This window comes from Eptesicus fuscus, chromosome 7 (genome assembly GCF_027574615.1).
Source record: "Eptesicus fuscus isolate TK198812 chromosome 7, DD_ASM_mEF_20220401, whole genome shotgun sequence".
NCBI lineage: Eukaryota > Metazoa > Chordata > Mammalia > Chiroptera > Vespertilionidae > Eptesicus > Eptesicus fuscus.
This window is the reverse complement of record NC_072479.1, coordinates 77,621,065-77,640,724: the sequence shown is the minus strand read 5'-3', so window position 1 is coordinate 77,640,724 and position 19,660 is coordinate 77,621,065. Positions and strand designations below refer to the sequence as shown.

Below are 19,660 nucleotides of genomic sequence, written 5' to 3'. Positions count from 1 at the left end.
GTTATCAAAGGAGAAAATATTTCATATCAGTTCATTTCTATCCTCTCATTGAAGTAATAGTTCTTGATTCTAATGATACAACCTTTAGCCTAAAACCAGAACAATGCAACCCTTGCTGTTTTTAAATTATTTCTATTAGCAAAATACAGAAAAGCCAATAATTTACACAAGTAAATGCAAAGATGAAAGAAAGAATACAAGTTTTCAAAGGAAGGTGATGAAAAACTCCAAAGCAAACATATGTTAAGTGATTTGGTATAATTTCACTGGTTTCTTTTTCTCTCGAGAAATTCTCCCACCTTTTCACCATTGCCTGAAATGTCTGTAAGTAGAAATGAAGACTATAATTCCCCAGTGCCACTGTTTGCACCTCACTCATTTCAGCATCGGCAGTGCTACCTGCTCAAAGAATTCACATGGACAGCTCCTCTGTATTCCATTTCCTTCCCTGATTAAAGCAAGGCTAAGAAAATAAAAGCCACTTTCTTCATTAAAGGATGCAATACATTTTTAGCAAAAGCATCATCTTATTGGTATTTCCTTGTAACCTTACACCATAGATGTGTCTCTTTTTGTGTTAAACAATGAGAATTTCACTAAATTCACTTTTAGAAATAAGGAATAAAAGAAACAGAGGGAAAAGTCAACAGATAAACATGTGTAGGACTACCTTTAAAATTTCACAAAATTCAATGATGCTTTAATGCAAAACTCTTAATGAATGACATATTAAAGCATTGAATTCTTGGGCCATGAGCTCCAACTGGCTTTCTGAGAAAGTTACCTTAATAAATGAGCAGAAAGGAATCTAAATAAAGAAGATAATTTGTGTACCTCAGGAGAACCATATATCCAGGTATGGCAGATAAAGAGTAAATGAAACTGCTGACTGACGACAAGATTAAAAAGTACTGGAGCATCATGGAACAGTCATGTCCTTTGTCACACAGCCCAAGAACTGCAGATGAATTTCCTAAGGTTTGAATGCAGCTGCAGTTATGGAACACCTGTCAAAAAATAATACATTATCCTCTTTAAGGAAGAAAAATCTTAAACATAGATCTCAAGTATTTTCTACATCCCCCATTGGATCAAAATGGAGACTGTATATTCCCTTTATTCTCATCTCCTTTATAGTGTCTCTCAGGATCATAACAAAAAGTGAAACATAGAAGGGTAGTTTCAGAAATGTGGCATTTCTCTCTAAATATATGGAATACATTTGCAATAGTTCACCTATCCTGAAGTCATGCTTTTTAAAAAGAATTACTGTTTTGACACAATACTAAGTATGAGAAACAAAATTTGTTCCAGAATGCTCAGTTGAAATATTTAGATAAGATAAGTAAAGCTTTGTTTTAAAAATTATAGTTTATTTCAAAAACAGAGTAAAGTTCATTCTTTTTGGAATTCTTGTATGTTTCCAGGTTTTAATAAGACTCAAAATTTATATTTACTATTATCACCAGCCAACATTTTTAGGCAAGAAAACATGCCTAAACCCATCTTACAAAGCTCTCAGGATGTGGAACACACAGAACACATGTGCATATGTATGCACAGAAAAAAACTCCAGCAAAACAATTTGCTGGATACTTGAGATCAAGCTGTCAACTTTATCTCAATGATAAAAATATTTCAGCCCAGAGTATTTTTAAAACAAATTATCTGAGTAATAATGTCAACTGCTATAAAATTAAAGATCAGTGCTCAGACACTCTAAAATAAGACCTAAGAAATAAAAGGTAAATCAAGTGAGCATATGAAAAAAATGTTTATTTTTTTCTACAAAATAATTTGGTTTTGGAGAAAGACTATAATTGTACTTTTATCAAATGTGGGCACAGTTCACAGTTGGAAAGTGCCAATATAGTTCACAAATCAAAATTTCTGTTAAAAAACAAAGCCAATAGGTTATGTTACCATGTTCAGTCCTGTTCCAACAAATGTCTCACAACCAGCAAGACAAGCTGACATATATGACAAACCATTACTTCCACACACGGGGTCCCATGTTTTAGTGGGACAGTTACAATCCATGTTGCAATCATCAAGGATGACATTTCCAATGTGTAAATCTTGTTGCATTCTGAAATGATTTAAAATAATACCATGAATATTGAAAGACTATTAGACCATTTTCTCTTTCTTTTTTTTCATCTCAGTCCACAGTTAAATTTTTTCTTCCCCAAAATAGAAACAGAAAACTTCCAACCATCAGTGTGAGGCCTGGGTATTACAGACAGGGCATAAAAGACAGCTGCTTCAGTGACCACATAGCCACTTTTTCAATCATTTATTTTACATAAACATACAGTCAATGAACAAGAATTAGTTGAGTGCCTACCGTATGGGAGGTGTTTTTCCAAGTATTATTAGAACTCAAAAATAAAGTTGCCCTAATCCCTATGGTTGATCCACATCATGGAAAGTAACAAGAGAGATCATATTCCATTAATGCAATCTCAAGAGCTCATTTTAAGGTCAAAATCTGGCCCTTCTCACTGTGGCTCAGTTAGTTGAATGTCATCTCATGCACCAAAAGGTCACTGGCCCAGGTTATGGGTTCGGGTGCATATGGGAGGCCACCGATAAATGTTTCTCTCTCTCTCTCCCTCTCTTTTCCTCTCTCTCTAAAATCAATAAAAACATACTTTTAACAAAATCTGTATGTCCAACATATAATATAGATAATAGATTTAGCTCCAGAAACATAACTACAAAATATGTGTAAACAAATATATTCTTCTAGTATAAAAGTGTATCAGGAACAACCAGTGCTGCCATCTTGATGACCACTCATCCTACAGGGAACCTGGGCCCATCCTACAACCTCACTAAGGCAGAGAGTCAAGCTGGTAGCCCTGCTCTACTGTTAAGTTTAGCTTCTGACCCCACATAACCAATAACCCTGAGCATCCTCAAAGCCCAGCATAACACTGCCAGACCCTGAAGCCAAGCCTACAGCACTTCGCAGCCTCAGAGCCCAGCCGACAGGCCTACCCAATGCCTTAACACAATCAGCAGCCTTACTCAGTCATGGAATCTAGCCAATGACCCTGCTTAATCATGCAGCATATACTACAGCCTCACTCAGTGAGAGAAAGTGGACTGTGACCCTGCTCATTCAGGGATCACTGTTTCTAGCACACCCAACATTCCTATAGACCCAGAGAACCCTCAAAATACAAATCTAAAACTACTGAACAATGATACATAACTATACAAATGAAATACATGAATTTATATGAGTTATTGCATCATGTATCAGGATTGGGTTAAGCTAAATTTAAGCTTATTGTGGAAACATAGAAGTGATTGAGGCTGTATGCTCAACCCTTAATTTTACCCACTTATGAGAGTGTAAAATATTTAGATAACATATCCCAATGCAACCTAAAACTATAGGTAGTTTCTTTTGATATCACTTTAATATCTAGTAGGATACTACAAAGACATACACATAGACACACATGCAATCATAAACTCACCAACCCTGTGATATATTCCCAACCTCTTGATTAAACCTGGAGCCTGAATACATTTGGTTGTAATTGACAGATGAAGGAAAGATGAAAGATCATAGATTGCTACCATTAGCAAATGATCTGGTCATGGATAATCATTGGAGAAAATATGTTATTAACTATTCAAGTGTATAACATTCTTTAGTTTAAAAAAAAGCATACCCTTTATAATCGGTGGTTATGCCAGCAACTGAAGAATTATCACAGATCATGAAAAAACACGAAAAGTAGAGAAGAAAGTCAATGAAAGATAACCAAAATGCTATGTGGGCAGCTTGTTTGACAGTAATTTTGAACTTTTTCATCATTAATCCGCCGAATATATATCCAATGCATATTGGAGGTAAGTTGTAAATACCTATAAATGCAAGAAATGTTATTTATAATGTGACTTAGCAAAGGAACAAATATGATATTACTTTTATCTAACTATAGACTGCAGGAAAGATATCTAGCACGTCTTACACAAGAAACCATTTAGGTCCATTTCACAGTAAATATGGCTGATTGAATTCTGTCCCTACTTAGTTACATGCTATCTACAGAGAGCTTTTTAAATACCCCACAATGTCAAAGTATATTTTGAAAATCTATTATCATTCATTTAATTGATAACAAGAGGATATAAATGTTTTGTAGGATCCAGGTAGGAGTGGCAAGTCAAAGTTGACAGACCAGTAATTTATTGCTTTCCATTTTGGGGGTTTCAATATAATGTATTTATTTATTTATTTATATTTATATTCATATTCATATTCATATTCATATTATTTATATGATTTTGCTGTTGTTTATACCTACTTTGATTAAGAATTTGGCACAGTTTAAGGTACTTTAAAAGATTACTGCCTGTGATTGTCAAGTATATTTACAATGCATGTCTTGCTGCTACTCCTCCCTCCACACAAGGAAAAAAAGAAGAAAAAGGAAGAGACAGCCTTGGGTTGCATTCTTACTGCTCACTGAATTACACCCTTGGAAGAGATTGTTAAAAATCGATTGCAGAGCCTCACACCAGAGATTCAGTATGTCTGATTCAGTATGTCTAAGGTGGGCACCAGGTATCTGAACTTTTAACTAACACTCTAGGATCAGTGGTCTGCAAACTCATTAGTCAACAGAGCCAAAATCAGCAGTACAATGACTGAAATTTCTTTTGAGAGCCAAATTTTTAACTTAAACTTCTTCTAACGCCACTTCTTCAAAATAGACTCGCCTAGGCCGTGGTATTTTGTGGAAGAGCCACACACAAGGGGCCAAAAAGCCGCATGTGGCTCGTGAGCCGCAGTTTGCCGACCACGTCTCCAGGTGACGTGGATGCAGATAATTTAGGAAATTCACTTTCAAAACTGTAAAGAGATCCTTAGAGAAACCTAAACGGGGAGAGGGGAGGGTGGTGTAGTCATGTGGTAACAAGAAAATCAGAATATATGGGCTGCAGAGACACCTGAAACCACCAGGGGGGCCAGGGGAACCATGAAATTCATGATCGGGAGCCAAGAGTAAAATCTGAGAGTAAAACATTGACTCCTAATGAATTCACTCTCTTCCTTTTTTTTTTTTTTTTTTCTTTCTTCATTAATGGATTGCCTATCTGAAAATTGTAACTAATTTGTGCATTCCTCGAGATTTTCAGAAATATTTTGAATTTGTGTCTGGAGAGAGAGAGCAGAAAAGAGAGGAAAGCCAGGCTTTCTTCTCTTTTTACCTACCCTTTGTTGATTTCATTGGAGAGAAGAAAAAAATATCCTAACATTTTAATTTAGGAGTTTCCTAGACCCATCATCACTCTGTTTACCATTTCAGGGGGAAGGAGGGGAGTGGGCTACTAATGCTGAGAAGGACAAACATACCAATTAGAAAGATTGCATCTGAAGTTGACTTCCCATATTGCTGTTCCACATATTTAGGCATGAAGAACATCATATTAACAAATGCATTGAACTGTACCACACTTAATAGCATAAAAAGCATGTAAACTGGGTTGCAAAAAAGACTTTTCATGAATGGTAAAAAATCTGAAAGGGAAGAGAGACAACAGTGTCAAACTAACTTGTTTCTGCATTTTCTGATAGACTTTTTCTGAAACATCAACTTCCCCTCCAAATTGCTTTCCTGTTTTATAATGCACACATTGTTAACTCTTTTTACCTCTTAGAAGCTGAAGTTATGCCATTGTTTTTGACAGCTTCTGCAAGTCAGTGACACAGCTGACTAGATAGGTATCATAGCACAATAGTTTTGTCTTCGCTAAGTTACTATTGTGTCTTAAGGAAAAACTGCAATGTGACCAAATTATTGTCTTTCATTTTATCCTTCTCTTTTTCCTTCTAATTAATATCCTCTCTTCTCTAGAGATCATCTGGAATGAAAGATATTTGTCCTATTCTCTAACGTCTGGAAGAAAATCAATTTGATAAAGAAGTTCACACTCTAATATTGATATTATCATTCCTAAACATCTATACTCATAATGGAGGAATATGCAAATTGTCCAGGACGCCATCACAGTAACGACTGAATAGCAGGCTGCATGCAGCGACAAGGCCGGCAAGGGGTTTAGTGAGGGACAACCAAACGACTGAATAGCAGGCTGCGTGGGGTGACCAGGCCAGCAGGGGGGTTAGTGATGGACAACCAAATGACTGAATAGCAGGCTGCATGAGGCAACCGGGCCAGCAGAGGGGTTAGTGAGGGATGACCAAATGACTGAACAGCAGGCTGTGTGGGGCAACCAGGCTGGCAGGGGGGGAAGTTGGGGGTGACCAGACCAGTGGGGGGGGGGTGCAGTTGGGGGCAGCCAGGCCAGCAGGCAGAGGTGGTAAGAGGTGATCAGGCTGGCAGGGGAGGGCAGTTAGGGGCGATCAGGCAGGCAGGCAGGTGAGCAGTTAGGAGCCAGCAGTCCCAGGTTGTGAGAGGGATGTTCGACTGCCTGTTTAGGCCTGATCCCCAGGATCAGGCCTAAACCGGCAGTTGGACATCCCCTAAGGGGTCCCAGATTGGAGAGGGTGCAGGTTCACCTTAGGGCACACCCCCCCATGCACAAATTTTGTGCACCGGGCCTCTAGTTTAAAATAAATATGTATGTATTTGGGAATTCATGGAATATAAATTTTCTCAGGTACCAGGTATTTTTCTGCTTTTTCAGAACATCAGTTTTGGTGGTTCAGCCAATGGTTTACAACAAAATGTGCTTAAAAACAACATGGCTATCTTTTAAAACCCACTCCCTGAGATCTGATTCATTGGATACATACTAAGGAAAAAGTATATCATTTAACCAAAACTTTTCCCTGTTTGTGTTCATTGCCAAAACTCAGAGCCAAATTTTGCCCATCTCTAGCAAATTCTCTGGGTCACACTGCTGCCACTTGAGGTCACTGTCTCACAGTTTCTTTTCACTTTCCCTGTCTTCAATTTCTCTGTCTTGATTACCTTCCTTATTCTGTATTATCCTGGTTTGCTTAATAAGCTACCTAAAATCCATTCTGGAACAAAGTATCAATAAAAAAGCAAATTGAAAGAAGAGGAAGCATAGCTCCATGAAAAGAGATGAATTCTAGTGGTAGCATTCATATCCTATGTAATAAAGAAGGAATATACAAATTGACTGTCACACCATCAAAAAGATGGTGGCACCCATAGCCACAAGATGGCAGTGCCCAGTCCCCTCAGCCTCGCCGGAGTCCCACAGTCCTTTCAGCCCAGCCAGTGTGCAGGAGGCACATGGTGCAGCCGGACCCGCCTTTAGCCACCCAGCTGCCCAGGGCCGGCCCAAGGTGCAGGCAAGCCTCAGATGTTGGCTGCCCAGCCACCCAGGGCCAGCCTGAGGCATAGACAAGCCTCGGATGTTGGCTGCCCAGCCACCTAGGGCCACCCAAGGTTCAGGTAACCAGGGCCGGCCGAGGCTTACGCTGCCAGCAGTGGCAGCAGCAGACATGTGATGGGGCATCGCCTTCCCCTGATCACTGGGTCACTTCCCGCCCCTGAGGGCTCCTGGACTGTGAGAGGGGGCAGGCCGAGCTGAGGGACTCCCCCTCCAGTGCATGAGTTTCCATGCACCGGGCCTCTAGTTTAGAAATAAAACACATATCAGGGCTGAGAGTTGTGTTCAGAGCTCTTTGGAGCTTTTTAAGTCACCCATTTTGTTTACATCCCTGTCCTCATAGATGAGTCTCAGTAGTTCAAATTATTTCCTATAGTTCTTATATTAAGCTAAGCTCTTTCCTGGTTTTGAAAAATAATCCTACAGACCACAAAAAAATATTCTATGCTAATATCCTCTCTCAGTCCATACCATCTCTTTGAGAAAACTTGTAATATAAACATGATGCCTGGGAATTTGCAAGATTCTGAATTGGCTCCTAATAATCTGGGATTGTGCTCAATTGTGGTTTAAGTGTGGTTTAATTTGTAATTATTAATAAAAATTCTATGCAAATTGGTATTATAAATTATGGGTGATTTTACAAGTAGCAACCTCAACAAATAATACTACTACTACTACTACTACTAATACTAATAATAATAATAATGTGCCTGAACTCCTTTTACCTTCACACAACAACTCTATAATTATAACTACAATTATTATTTCTATTTTACAGATAAGAAAACAACCCTTCCCTGCCTTCTAAATGAATACTCTCTAAAAATTCCAAGACCCAGGCCATACCAATTAAATGTTTATACTAATTAAATCAGTCTTCTTGGGAATAATACAGAATTTCCAGGCATCAATGTTAAAAATTTCCCAGGTGATTCTAATATGTGGAAAAGTTTTAAAATATAAATACTTAGACTCTTTTAACTTAGTTCCCCATAGAAATGCCTTCTGTAAATTATACTTTAAACTTTTACTGATAATCTATACCAAAAGGAGGAGGAGAAGGAGGAGGAGGAGAGGAGGAGGAGGAGGAGGAGGAGGAGGAGGAGGAGGAGGAGAAGGAGGAAGAGGAGGAGGAGGAAGAGGAGGAGGGAGAAAAAGAAGGAGGAAGAGAAGGAATAGAGGAGGAGGAGGAGAAGGAAGAGAAGGAGAGGGAGAGGGAGAGGGAGAGAAAGAGGGAGAGGAGGAGGAGGAGGAGGAGGAGGAGGAGGAGGAGGAGGAGGAGGAGGAGAAGGAGAAGGAGAAGGAGAAGGAGAAGGAGAAGAAGAAGGAGAAGGAGAAGGAGAAGGAGAAGGAGAAGGAGGGCACTATATAACTATGGGTTCAATATTGCCTAAATCATAACATATGACAATTATTTCTTTTTTTTTACAATTTGTTACTCAGGGAAGATTTTCTCCTTAAGAACTACTATTCTTCCCTTTATCAAATATAAACAATTATATATCTTATTTTCTTTTTCTTTTTCTGCCTTAATTTCCAGGAAGCTCACAGCTAAGCTAACATCTTTGGATTCAGGACTGTAAACTTATTCGAAATAAGTGTATATTTTTCCTCCTTTTGTTCTTAGATTTAATTTCTTTTTTTTAACATATATATTTTTTATTTCAGAGAGGAAGGGAGAGGGAGAAAGAGATAGAAACATCAATGATAAGATAGAATTATCAATCAACTGCTTCCTGTACACTCCCCACTAGCGTTTAAGCCAGCAACCCAGACATGTGCCCTGACCGGAAATCAACCATAGGTCCACGCTCAACCACTGAGCCACACCAGCCAGGCTTAATTTCTTTTTTTTAAATTTGACCTTCAAGGCAAAACTAAATAAATAAGTTTGTTGAGTCCCAGATTGATAAAGAATTTTATATAAATACTTATCTGAGATAATTCAGCTTCCACATTATATTACTTATTTCCAAGTAGTAGCACAGGAAGAATCAGACTAGTTAGACATTATTGACTGCTGACTGTTAATGGCAAATTGTCCTAATGTAGCCTAGCATGTTATAGTGCTAGACTCAAATAGAGACACATCTATATAAAACGAAAAGTAAATTATATAGTATTTAAATTTTTTATATTTGCCTTTAGTGATTCCACCGTTTTCCTTCTTGACTTCTTTTTGTTTCTCTTCTTTGTCATTTTTTACAATGTCAGCATTATCCTTTGATCCTTCCTTTGCAAGCGTTTTGGGCAAAAAGAAAAAAGGAATGGCAGTGAGCACATTCACTCCTGCACAAATCAAAATGCCAAACCACCATGCACCAACCCAACGAGTATCAATTGGAGTGATAGTCAGCTCATCTGTAAAAAAATATACACATTTTTTATTAGCTTTAGTCATTTCTATGTGAACTACAGAAAAAAAATAAAATTACTGTTCTCAGGTTCTATCCAAGTATAGTTTGTATACAATTCAAATATTCATAAAAGTTGTCTGACAATGGACACAGATACTGGGGTGGTGGGGGCTTGCCCGGGATGGGAATGGCTGGCGGGAGGGGGAGGGGTGCGGGGGGGGGGGTTGTCAAGTGGGGGAAAAAGGAGACATATGTAAAACTTTAGACAATAAAAAAAATTATCTGACAATGCATAGTGTTACAATAATGTCTAGCAATAAATTTGTTTGGAGATATGTTCTATCATGTAAGAAATTTATAAATATGTATTTATTAAATAACTATAAGGTATAATTATCCAAAATGTTTGCTTGATTAAAGGAAATTCAAATCTATATGCTGAAATATTTTAAAAACAAGAAATGTGGTCGTGGTGCAGAAGAAAGAGCATTGAATTTTGAGTCAGAAGATCAGAATTTTATCTTGCTCTCCTGCTCACTGGTATGAATTATTTAAAGATTTATTTAAACTCCTCTACTTTAGTTTAAACTCCTGGACAATAGTGAATCTATCTAATTGAAGGCCAAGTAAAGCAACAATAAACATGGTAGCATACCTGAAGTAGCTTTGTGTACTCTAGACACTATGACTAGATGTTACTGAATTACCTGTGTTTACAGATCCGGTGTCAACATAAACATTTGCACAGAATGACGCTAACAAAAGTCCAAACAAAGGACCAATGATAGCGCCTGTTTCTACAAACCCTAAAAATAAAAGAAAATATAAAGTTATAGTATAGTTATATACCCACACAAGGAGTTCTAATTCCACGAAGAGTCTCAAAACTGAATTGTTTTTGCTTTAGATATTTTTGCCTTAGTCAATTTTCAAGTAACTTAAGTTGGTGTCCATATAAGTAACAAGATTGATTCTGTAAGCATTGAAGAAGGAGCCTTATAATTTAAAGCCACTTTCTTTAAGCCTCCAAATTCACTTTTGCTGGGTCACAGGTAAAGACTTGCTAGAGCAGCATAGGGTGGGATCATGCTATCATTGAAGCCACAGACAGAGTAAGATTATTTTGAGGCTTTCCATAGCCACAATTTTAGAGGAATTCTAACACAATTCCATGTGATGTTAAATTTCCTATGGCATCTTTCTCATAAAAGCTTTACTCCCAGATCTTTCTCTGGCTTTGTCCTCACTATTATTGACACTTCACTTTTATTAGGATCTCCTTTCTTACCCTTCGCATTCTTATCTATTTCCAACAGTCCTCATAACTTCTCGCTCATCTGAAATTTCATCACCAGTTTCTCATAACTTGTCCACAATTCAGAATCTATGCTGCACCCTCCCTGCTCATTGAAAATCCAGACATGAGCTGCTTCTACTATCTTTCTTTACTTCAACATGTGCTTGCTCATTGTCTCTGCCTTCTCTGCCGTTCTATAGGCTAGTTCACCCTATGTACACTCGATGTCTTGACATCAACACCTTCTATCTTCTCTGAGGTCTTGCTCAACCAAATACTTCTTTTGTGCTTGTTCACACTCCCCCATCTACTGATATCTGCAATACCTCTAATGCACCCTGCTCTCTTTCTTTTCACTACACTCTGCCTCTCCTTCCTTCCCAAGCAATCACTCTACTCAAATCCTTCCACATTCTACTCAAAACAATCTCAGGTGGTAGCACCAATCATCTCTTCACCACTTATCCAGTGTCCTTTTCTTCATCTTCCTAAGTCTCCATTTCCTATTTGACATTGCTGGCCAACTTCTCTTTGAGTTTCCTCCTAAGGCTTTCTCAAAACTATACATTTATTGTTTTACTTTTCCCTCTACAACTACTCCTTCCTTGATTTTTCTTCCTCTCACAATTCTATTAAGAAGAAGTGTTCCCTAGTATTTTATTCTAGGACCTCTGGTTATATATAGCTTCACCTAGCAACCACACTTCTCCCTCTCAGTTTCATTTATTGTCTCAGTATAGATAATTCTCAAACTGTATTGCTAGCTTATATGCTCTCTCCTAAACTCCAGCACCCTACATGGAACTCTTTTCTTGATGTATAGCTAATTGAGTTATAGTTATTTAATTATATGCACACACATATTTATTTATTTATTTATTTTTCAAATTAATTTAATTTTTAAAAAATTTCATTACACAGACATATTTATCAAATTTAATTGATTTATAATTACACAAGTTATTTATTTACTAAACTTTATATGGACCATGTCTCATTTATCTTAATATGTATAAAGATTGTCACAATTATTTCTATACATTAAACACCCTAGTATTTGTTGAATACAGAAATACATATTATAACAAGGTGTTTGTTAATTTATTGCAGGTAACTATTTGTATTCTTTCTTCTTTCCTTTTTTTTTTTTTTTTTTTAGTGATTGCATTGGAAAACAGGTGTGGAATTACTGAGCGAGAGAGAGAGAGAGAGAGAGAGATTTCAGAGGTCAAGGAGTTTTTGTTGTTATTAATCCTCACCCGAGGATATTTTTCCCCATTGATTTTTTTAGGAAGAGTGGAAGGGAAGGGGCGAGACAGAGAGAGAGAGAAATATCTATGTGAGAGAGACACGTTGATTGGTTGTAGGAGTCTGCAACTGAGGTACATGCTCTTGATCAGAATTGAACCCAAGACCCTTCAGTCTGCATGCAGACACTCTAACCACTGAGAAAACTGGCCAGGGCCATTTGTATTCTTTCAATGAGATATATGAAGGGATCTGAAAAGATTAAACAGAAAAACACTGGGAAAGGTTATTGTGAAATCAGTGAGTCATCAAAAGCTACCCAAAGTTATTTGGGGTAATGATTCCTAAATGTTTTAATTTATTTTGATTAAATAATTCTATTTCATCTTCTCTCACCCTCTTTGACTTTTCTGGTTTTTAAAAGGTCTAATACATTAATAGAAAAATGTCACTGTACTCAAAGTTATGATTTTTATAAATAACAGATGAAATAACTAAAGAATATAAGCAAGTTATGCATAATAAATTAAAAATATTTAGGGGATCAGAAAACAATACAAGATGGTGAATCTTAATTTGGCTATAGTGGAAGGTGACATTGATTAATTTTAGAAAAGAAAATTTCAAGAAACAACCAAATGTACAAAGACAGACAAATTATGAAAAAGCATAACTAGTGTGGAGAGATTGTGATAAAGTGAAACTATATAGAAAACTAAATAAATAGAGTACAGAGCTATGAATAATAAGTGAAGATATCAGATTTAGCTAATAAAGAGCTAGTATGTTTCATGAACATGGTAGAGAAAATATGATTAAAGCAATGTTTGAGAAAAATTATACTGCAAGAATGTTTATGAAAAAAATAAAATAGTAGAAAGAAAATGACCAATGAAGAAGTTACAATAATCTACATGAAGTAATGAGACCTGAACAAAAATAGACATAATGGCCCAGCTGATGTTGCTCAGTGGTTGAGTGTCAACCTATGAACTAGTGGGTCATAGTTCAATCCCAGTCAGGGCACATGCCCAGGTTCTGAGCTCAATCCCCAGTGGTGGGGTGTGTAGGAGGCAGCTGATGAATGATTTTCTCTCATCATTGATGTTTCTCTCCCTCTACCTTTCTCTCTGAAATCAATAAAAAACAGATTTTTTTTAAAAATAGGCATAATGAAAACAGTGAGGAAAGTTTTTAATATGAGGGGCATTTTAAAGAAACCATTGGTGAATCTCTTCACAGATTGGATATAGAGGGGAGCCAAGGAAAAGAAGGAGTCAAAGAGAACTCCAGGGACACTAGATTAGTGGTATTTTCAACAGCAAAGAACAGATTTAGCAAAGTGGTTTATTGGGAGTTAGCATGTAATTATTCCATTGACCAAACTCTTACTGATGACTACCTGTGCCACAATACTTTTGTCATCATTCTGGAAATCAGTAAGAGTCCAAATAAATAACTAATACCCACCCACAAGGAACTTAATTATCATATAAAGAAGCTAAGGCATATTTTCAAACTCACCAATATATAAAGGAGAGTTTTCAGATTTGGCAAAATCTTCTATGTAGGAAATACCCAAAGGCATGATGGGAGTTTCACCAATTCCACGTATCATATTTCCTACTAGTACATACACCCACATTAATGATTTAACTTCCTTCACACACTCTGCATTAAAAAGAAAAAACATATTGCATTAGTGTTTTGATAGTAAAATATCTATACTAATAAAAGCCTAGGTGGCTCACCCTCGTGTCATCACAAGATGGCCACCCCCATGTCGTCACAAGATCAGGGGAGGGCAATTGGGGGCCATCAGGCCAGCAGAGGAGGGCAGTTGGGGCAAGATCAGGCCAGCAGGGGAGGGCAGTTGGGGGTGACCAGGCCTGCAGGGTAGGGCAGTTGGAGGCGAATGGGCCAGCAGGGGAGGGCAGTTGGGGGCCATCAGGCCATCAGGCGAGGGCAGTTGGGGGCAATCTGGCTGGCAGAGGAGGGCAGTTGGGGGCTATTGGGCTGGCAGGGGAGCAGTTAGATGTCAATCAGCTGGCAGGGGGCGGTTAGGGGTTGACCAGGCTGGCAGGCAGAAACAGTTAGGGGCAATCAGGCAGGCAGGCAGGGGAGCGGTTAGGAGCCAGCAGTCCTGGATTGTGAGAGGGATGTCTGACTGCTGGCATCCCCCAAGGGGTCCCAGATTGGAGAGGGTGCAGGCTGAGCTGAGGGACACCCCTTCCAGTGCACGAATTTCATGCATTGGGCCTCTAGTCTATATAAATAAAAGCCTAAGAGACCTTTACAACCAAACGACCAGTCGACCAGTCACTATGACATGCACTGACCAGCAGGGGGCAGATGCTCAACACAGAAGCTAGCCCCTGGTGGTCAGTGTGCTCCCACAGACAACCTCCCACAGTCCCTCCCCCCAGCCGCCCCTGATCGGCCCTGATCGGGACTGGGTGAGATGGCCCCAATAGGCCCCGATCACCAGCCAGGCCGAGCGACCCCACCTGAGCACAAATTCGTGCACCAGGCCTCTAGTTAAGCTATAAGTATAGATGTAATTCTAAGATTCTGGTAAGCATTTCACAGTTCTTATGCGACATGGCACCTTATAAATGATTTATATTACTATGCTAGCAATAACTCACTGGGCCATCTCTCTTGCATTTTCTGAGAGTAGTGAGGTATGGCCAAGTGTCAGTTGTATGCTGGAGCCATTTCCTACTGAACTGAAAGAGAGCTCTTGATGAGTATTATACCCAACTCTTCCCAATCCAATGCTTAATGACAACACATTGATAGTTTGATAGGAGCATTTACACCACAGAAATTGGCAAATACTAGAAGTCAGAACTATTTTCCCTCAGTTTGCCAACAACTACACCTCTAGTTAGCTGCTATGACTGCTACTCCATTTCTATAATAACTCTAGGGAGAGAAAAAGGAAAAAAAAAAAACCCCAACAGGTATGGCTCAGTAGTTGAGCCTCAACCTATGAATCAGAGGTCATGGTTTAATTCCCGGTCAGGGCATATGCCCGGGTTATAGGCTCTATCACCATTGTAGGGCATGCAGGAGGCAGCCAATCAATGATTCTCTCTCATCATTGATGTTTCTATCTCCCTCTCCCTTCCTCTCTGATATCAATAAAAATATATTTAAAAAAACCACAAATACATCTCCCTAGAATTGACACTATACTTATAAGATTTAAATAAGAATCTCACTGAAGTTTGAATTCTGTACAGCTATGATTACTTTATAGACACTAAAAATACTTAACTAGGTAGTAATCACATTTTCTCCATAGAATCTACTGTTTACTGTAAACACCAAATAAGGTTTGACAAAGAAATATACCCATATTCTTGGAGCAGAAGCTACTTAGTAGAATAACAAAAACTAGGCCAAAGGGAACTGAAAGGGAGGAAGGCAAGTCTCTGAAGTCTTAGCCATTTCTGTTCTAAACCAAAATAGCTGTCAAGGAGAAACTCTATAGAGTCATGTTTTCAGGCAAGTGAATTATAACATTCTCATTTACTATAAACTGGCCAGCTGCTGCCACAGCTGTAAGAGTCCTGAGCACATCTGGGTCTGGAAATTTCTTTTGAGGTCTATCTCTCAGTTATTTCTAGTCCAGAAAATTACAGTCTTCATTTCTGAGTATTCATATTTTTTTTCTGTGTTGAGTACAGTGATTTGTGGACAAAACTGAAAATAACAGGTAAAGAATTAATACAAAGAATTAATGCACTTTACTGGAGATTCACCAAACTGGGAAGTTTTTACTTATCTTCGACAATGTAAATTTTTTAAAATAAAAAGAAATAGGAAATAAGACCTAAGTCAGCCTTTGGCAGAAGCCAGCTCAAGAAGAGAGCAAGGGCCACTGTTGATGTCACTATTTTCTTTTGTTTCTCCAGGTGGTTCCTTTGGCTTAGAGTTTCTGAAACAGTTTTCTTACACTCCTTGAAACTATTTTGGGGACTTCTGATTCCATGCTGGCAGTGAAATTCCAAGCTTTAGGGACCATTATAACTCCCACTGATATGAATCAACCGAGTCACCTCCAGATTAAGTATCATGAGACTACTTAGGTCCCTTAGCAAATGAAGGGCCAGAGACCTGCATATTTGAGCATCGGATTATGGGGAATCTAGAAGAAGCACCACTACTGTAAAGAAAGAAAAACAAAGACAAGTTCCTAGTTCAAAAAAAAGAGAACAGAGTAAATGAGAAGTATGGCATAATTGCTGCTTTCTCTGGTCTGCTATAGAAGATCAGTGATATAACACAGACCTTTAAAACTTTGTTTCTATCTCTACTTTCTATCATTGCATAGAACAAATTATATAAATCCATTCTTCTAAGATGTTTTCCTCTGTGGAATTAACTCTGCAGTGGCTCTTGAATGGATGTCTCTGACTTATTTTTAAATAACCATTTTAAAGAATAGACAAAGAGTGTTAATATGTATATTCAAATATATAGGAGTAACTAGAGGCCCGTTGCACATTGTACACAGGGGAGGGGGGAGTCTCTCAGCCTGGCCTGCATCCTCTCACAATCCAGGACCGCTGGCTCCTAACTGCTTACCTGCCTGCCTGCCTGAGAACCCCTAACCACTCTACCTGCCTTCCTGATCACTACTAACTGCTCGCCTGCCTGCCTAATTGCCCCTAACCACCTCTGCCTGCCTCCCTGATCACTCCTAACTGCTCACCTGCCTGCCTGATCACCCCTAACTGCCTCTGCCTGCCTGCCTGATCACCTCTAACCACTCACCTGCCTGCCTGATCGCCCCTAACCCCTCTACCTGCCTGCCTGATCACCCCTAACTGCCTCTGCCTTGGCTTCCACCCACCATGGCAGCCACCTCTGCTTTGCCCCTGCCGCCTTGGCTTCATCTGGAAGGTCATCAGGAATGACATCAGGAAGGTCATTCGGCTGTCCAGTCTAATTAGCATATTACACTTTTATTATTATAGACTAGGGGCCCGGTGCACGAAATTCGTGCACTGGGGGTAGGGAGTCCCTCTCATATACTGGGAGCCCTCAGGGGATGTCCTACTGACGGCTTATGCCTACACCCCATGGGGAGCGGGCCTAAGCCGCAGTCTGGCCTCCCCTTGTGGGAGGCAACCGGACTGATCAGGGGAAGGCACCAGCCCCATCACCCTGCTGCTGCAGCCACTGCCAGTCACCACAGCCACCAAGGTGTTTTTATCAACACGGACTCCAGTCCCTTCACCAAGAAAAAATGACAACTTTCTTTAGGCATTTTCAAGATGTGTCTTTCATAGGATATGCATTCCTTTATTTTCTATCCTCACTGAGAATATATTTCCATTGACTTTTAGAGAATGTGGAAGAGAAAGGGAAAGACAGAGAAAAACATCAAAGTGAGAGGAACACTTTGATTGGTTGCCTCCTGCATGAGCCCTGATCTGGGCCCCGGCCAGGGAGAAGCCTGCAACCTAGGTACATGCCCTTGATCAGAATTGAACTCAGACCCTGCTGTCTGCAGGCCCAGGCATTATCCACTGAGTCAAACCAGCTAGGGCAGGATATGACATTTCTTAGCCCTCCAGCAGAGGACCTTCATTTTTTTTCTCCAGAAGTGTGGTGGAAAAACCGTAGATCACCTTTTTGGATTCTTATTACCCAAGTTACTAAGAATATTACCAGTGGCATACAGGAAGCTTAGCCAATGTGCAGTCAGAAAAGGTGTTTCCTCTATAGTTCACACCAATGAAGGGCTGGGCCCTGCCCAGGCCTAAAGCCTTTGGCTGAAGCTTTAGGCCTGGGCAGGCCCCTCCAGCTCCTTCTGATCACCAGCTCAACCCTGCCCAGGCCTGCCCAGACCAAAAGCCTCTTGGTCAGGAGTGGAAACCCAGCTCCCTGCGATCAATCGCAGGGGGTCCCCTCCTGCACAGGCCGAAAGCAGACCCCCAGCTCCCTGCCCAGGCGATCGATCACAGGGTACACCAGGCCAAAGCAACCCCCACCTCCCTGCGATCGATTGCAGGGGGTCTGCTCCGGCACCAGGCCAAAAGCCTCTGCCAGAGGTTTTCGGCCTGGTGCCGGAGCGGACCCAAGCTCCCTGCCATCTGTTGCAGAGGGTCCGCTCAGGGCACCTATGTATGCAAATTAACCACCATCTTGATTGGGTTTATTTGCATACTCGCTCTGATTGGCTGGTGGGCATGGCTTGGCTGGTGGGCGTGGCTTGTGTAGCGGAGTGGTGATTAATTTGCATATTACTCCTTTATTAGAGAGGATATGCTCCATTATTAGCCATTCCTCTTCCCCTCTGGGATCCCTTCCAAAATCCCTGAACAAAGAAAATATATTTTGTTCATTTTACTTAGTTATTTAATCAAACCCAATAACTCATTCAAAACCCCTCAGTAACATGTGTTCAGTTTCAAATTCAATGAACAGAAACAATAAAATGAAGTCAACAACCTGATGGATCTTCTGTTGGTCTGAAAATCTGGGTTTCATTTTCATTACACAAGAAACTGTTTGAGGACAAATTGCCTAAAACTGTAGATTCATATTCATATCTGTATGAACACAGAAAAACATGTTTATGTTAGAAACTAATAAAGGCAATGTGAATATTATGCAGTTTAATTCCTGCTTCACTTAAGATACAGTATCCAAATTTAGTAAAGAACTCTTTTCATCTTTGCCACGTAATCAAATTCATATCATCAAAAAACTTGCCACTTGCTATAAATGTGTAATCCCTTGACAGCTAGCTTTCAGTTATTTACATGTGAATGATCTACCTTTCAGATTACCTAACATCAAGTTTCTGTAGTTTGTAGGTGATCATTTCCTGGAAACAATTACTATGGGATATGGGACAAAAATTAATAAAAATAATTGACTCTAGACTTGACAAAATATAATTAAGAAGCAAAGGCTTTGAGGGAGGGGAGGGACACAACATAGCAAAACAAGTCTCCAACTTTGGATTCTCTGAGGTTTGCTCATAAGAAATATACCCCCACTTTCTGAGAATCTAAACAATAATTCCTGCATGGGTTCATTAACCCCTAAGAGAAACAAAACCTTTGCCCATTATAATGAGAGACCTTAGGAGAAACTCAAACACTTGACAGCACAATGTAATGACCTTTACTCTTCTCATAAGAGCAAAGGGATTAATAGACTGTGATCATTAACATTAGGCAAATTACTGTAAGCTCAGCATACCCTTTGTCAGAATATAAATTATCCTAAATTGTGAAAGAATGGAGGAAAATATGACCAACAAAATCTCTCTTTGTTAAGAATAATGGTGGAAAGACTTGCCCTCTGAGTTTCAAAATAACTAGGGTATTAAAACACCTTCCGCTTAGAAAAATTGCCTAGTCATGCCCATGAGTTT

General features: G+C 39.4%; 1 protein-coding gene across 1 annotated transcript in view; it reads right to left on the bottom strand.

The window, feature by feature from the left end:
• Window positions 1-19,660, bottom strand: part of SLCO1A2 (solute carrier organic anion transporter family member 1A2) — a 32,066-nt gene that overhangs the window by 5,702 nt on the left and 6,704 nt on the right. The window contains exons 4-11 of the mRNA XM_008140475.3: window positions 18,727-18,827; window positions 13,783-13,929; window positions 10,421-10,519; window positions 9,499-9,717; window positions 5,381-5,545; window positions 3,690-3,885; window positions 1,924-2,089; window positions 835-1,007 (exon numbers count right to left, since the gene is read on the bottom strand). Coding sequence (XP_008138697.2) covers window positions 835-1,007; window positions 1,924-2,089; window positions 3,690-3,885; window positions 5,381-5,545; window positions 9,499-9,717; window positions 10,421-10,519; window positions 13,783-13,929; window positions 18,727-18,827 — 1,266 coding nt within the window. The remainder of the gene's footprint in view (window positions 1-834; window positions 1,008-1,923; window positions 2,090-3,689; window positions 3,886-5,380; window positions 5,546-9,498; window positions 9,718-10,420; window positions 10,520-13,782; window positions 13,930-18,726; window positions 18,828-19,660) is intronic.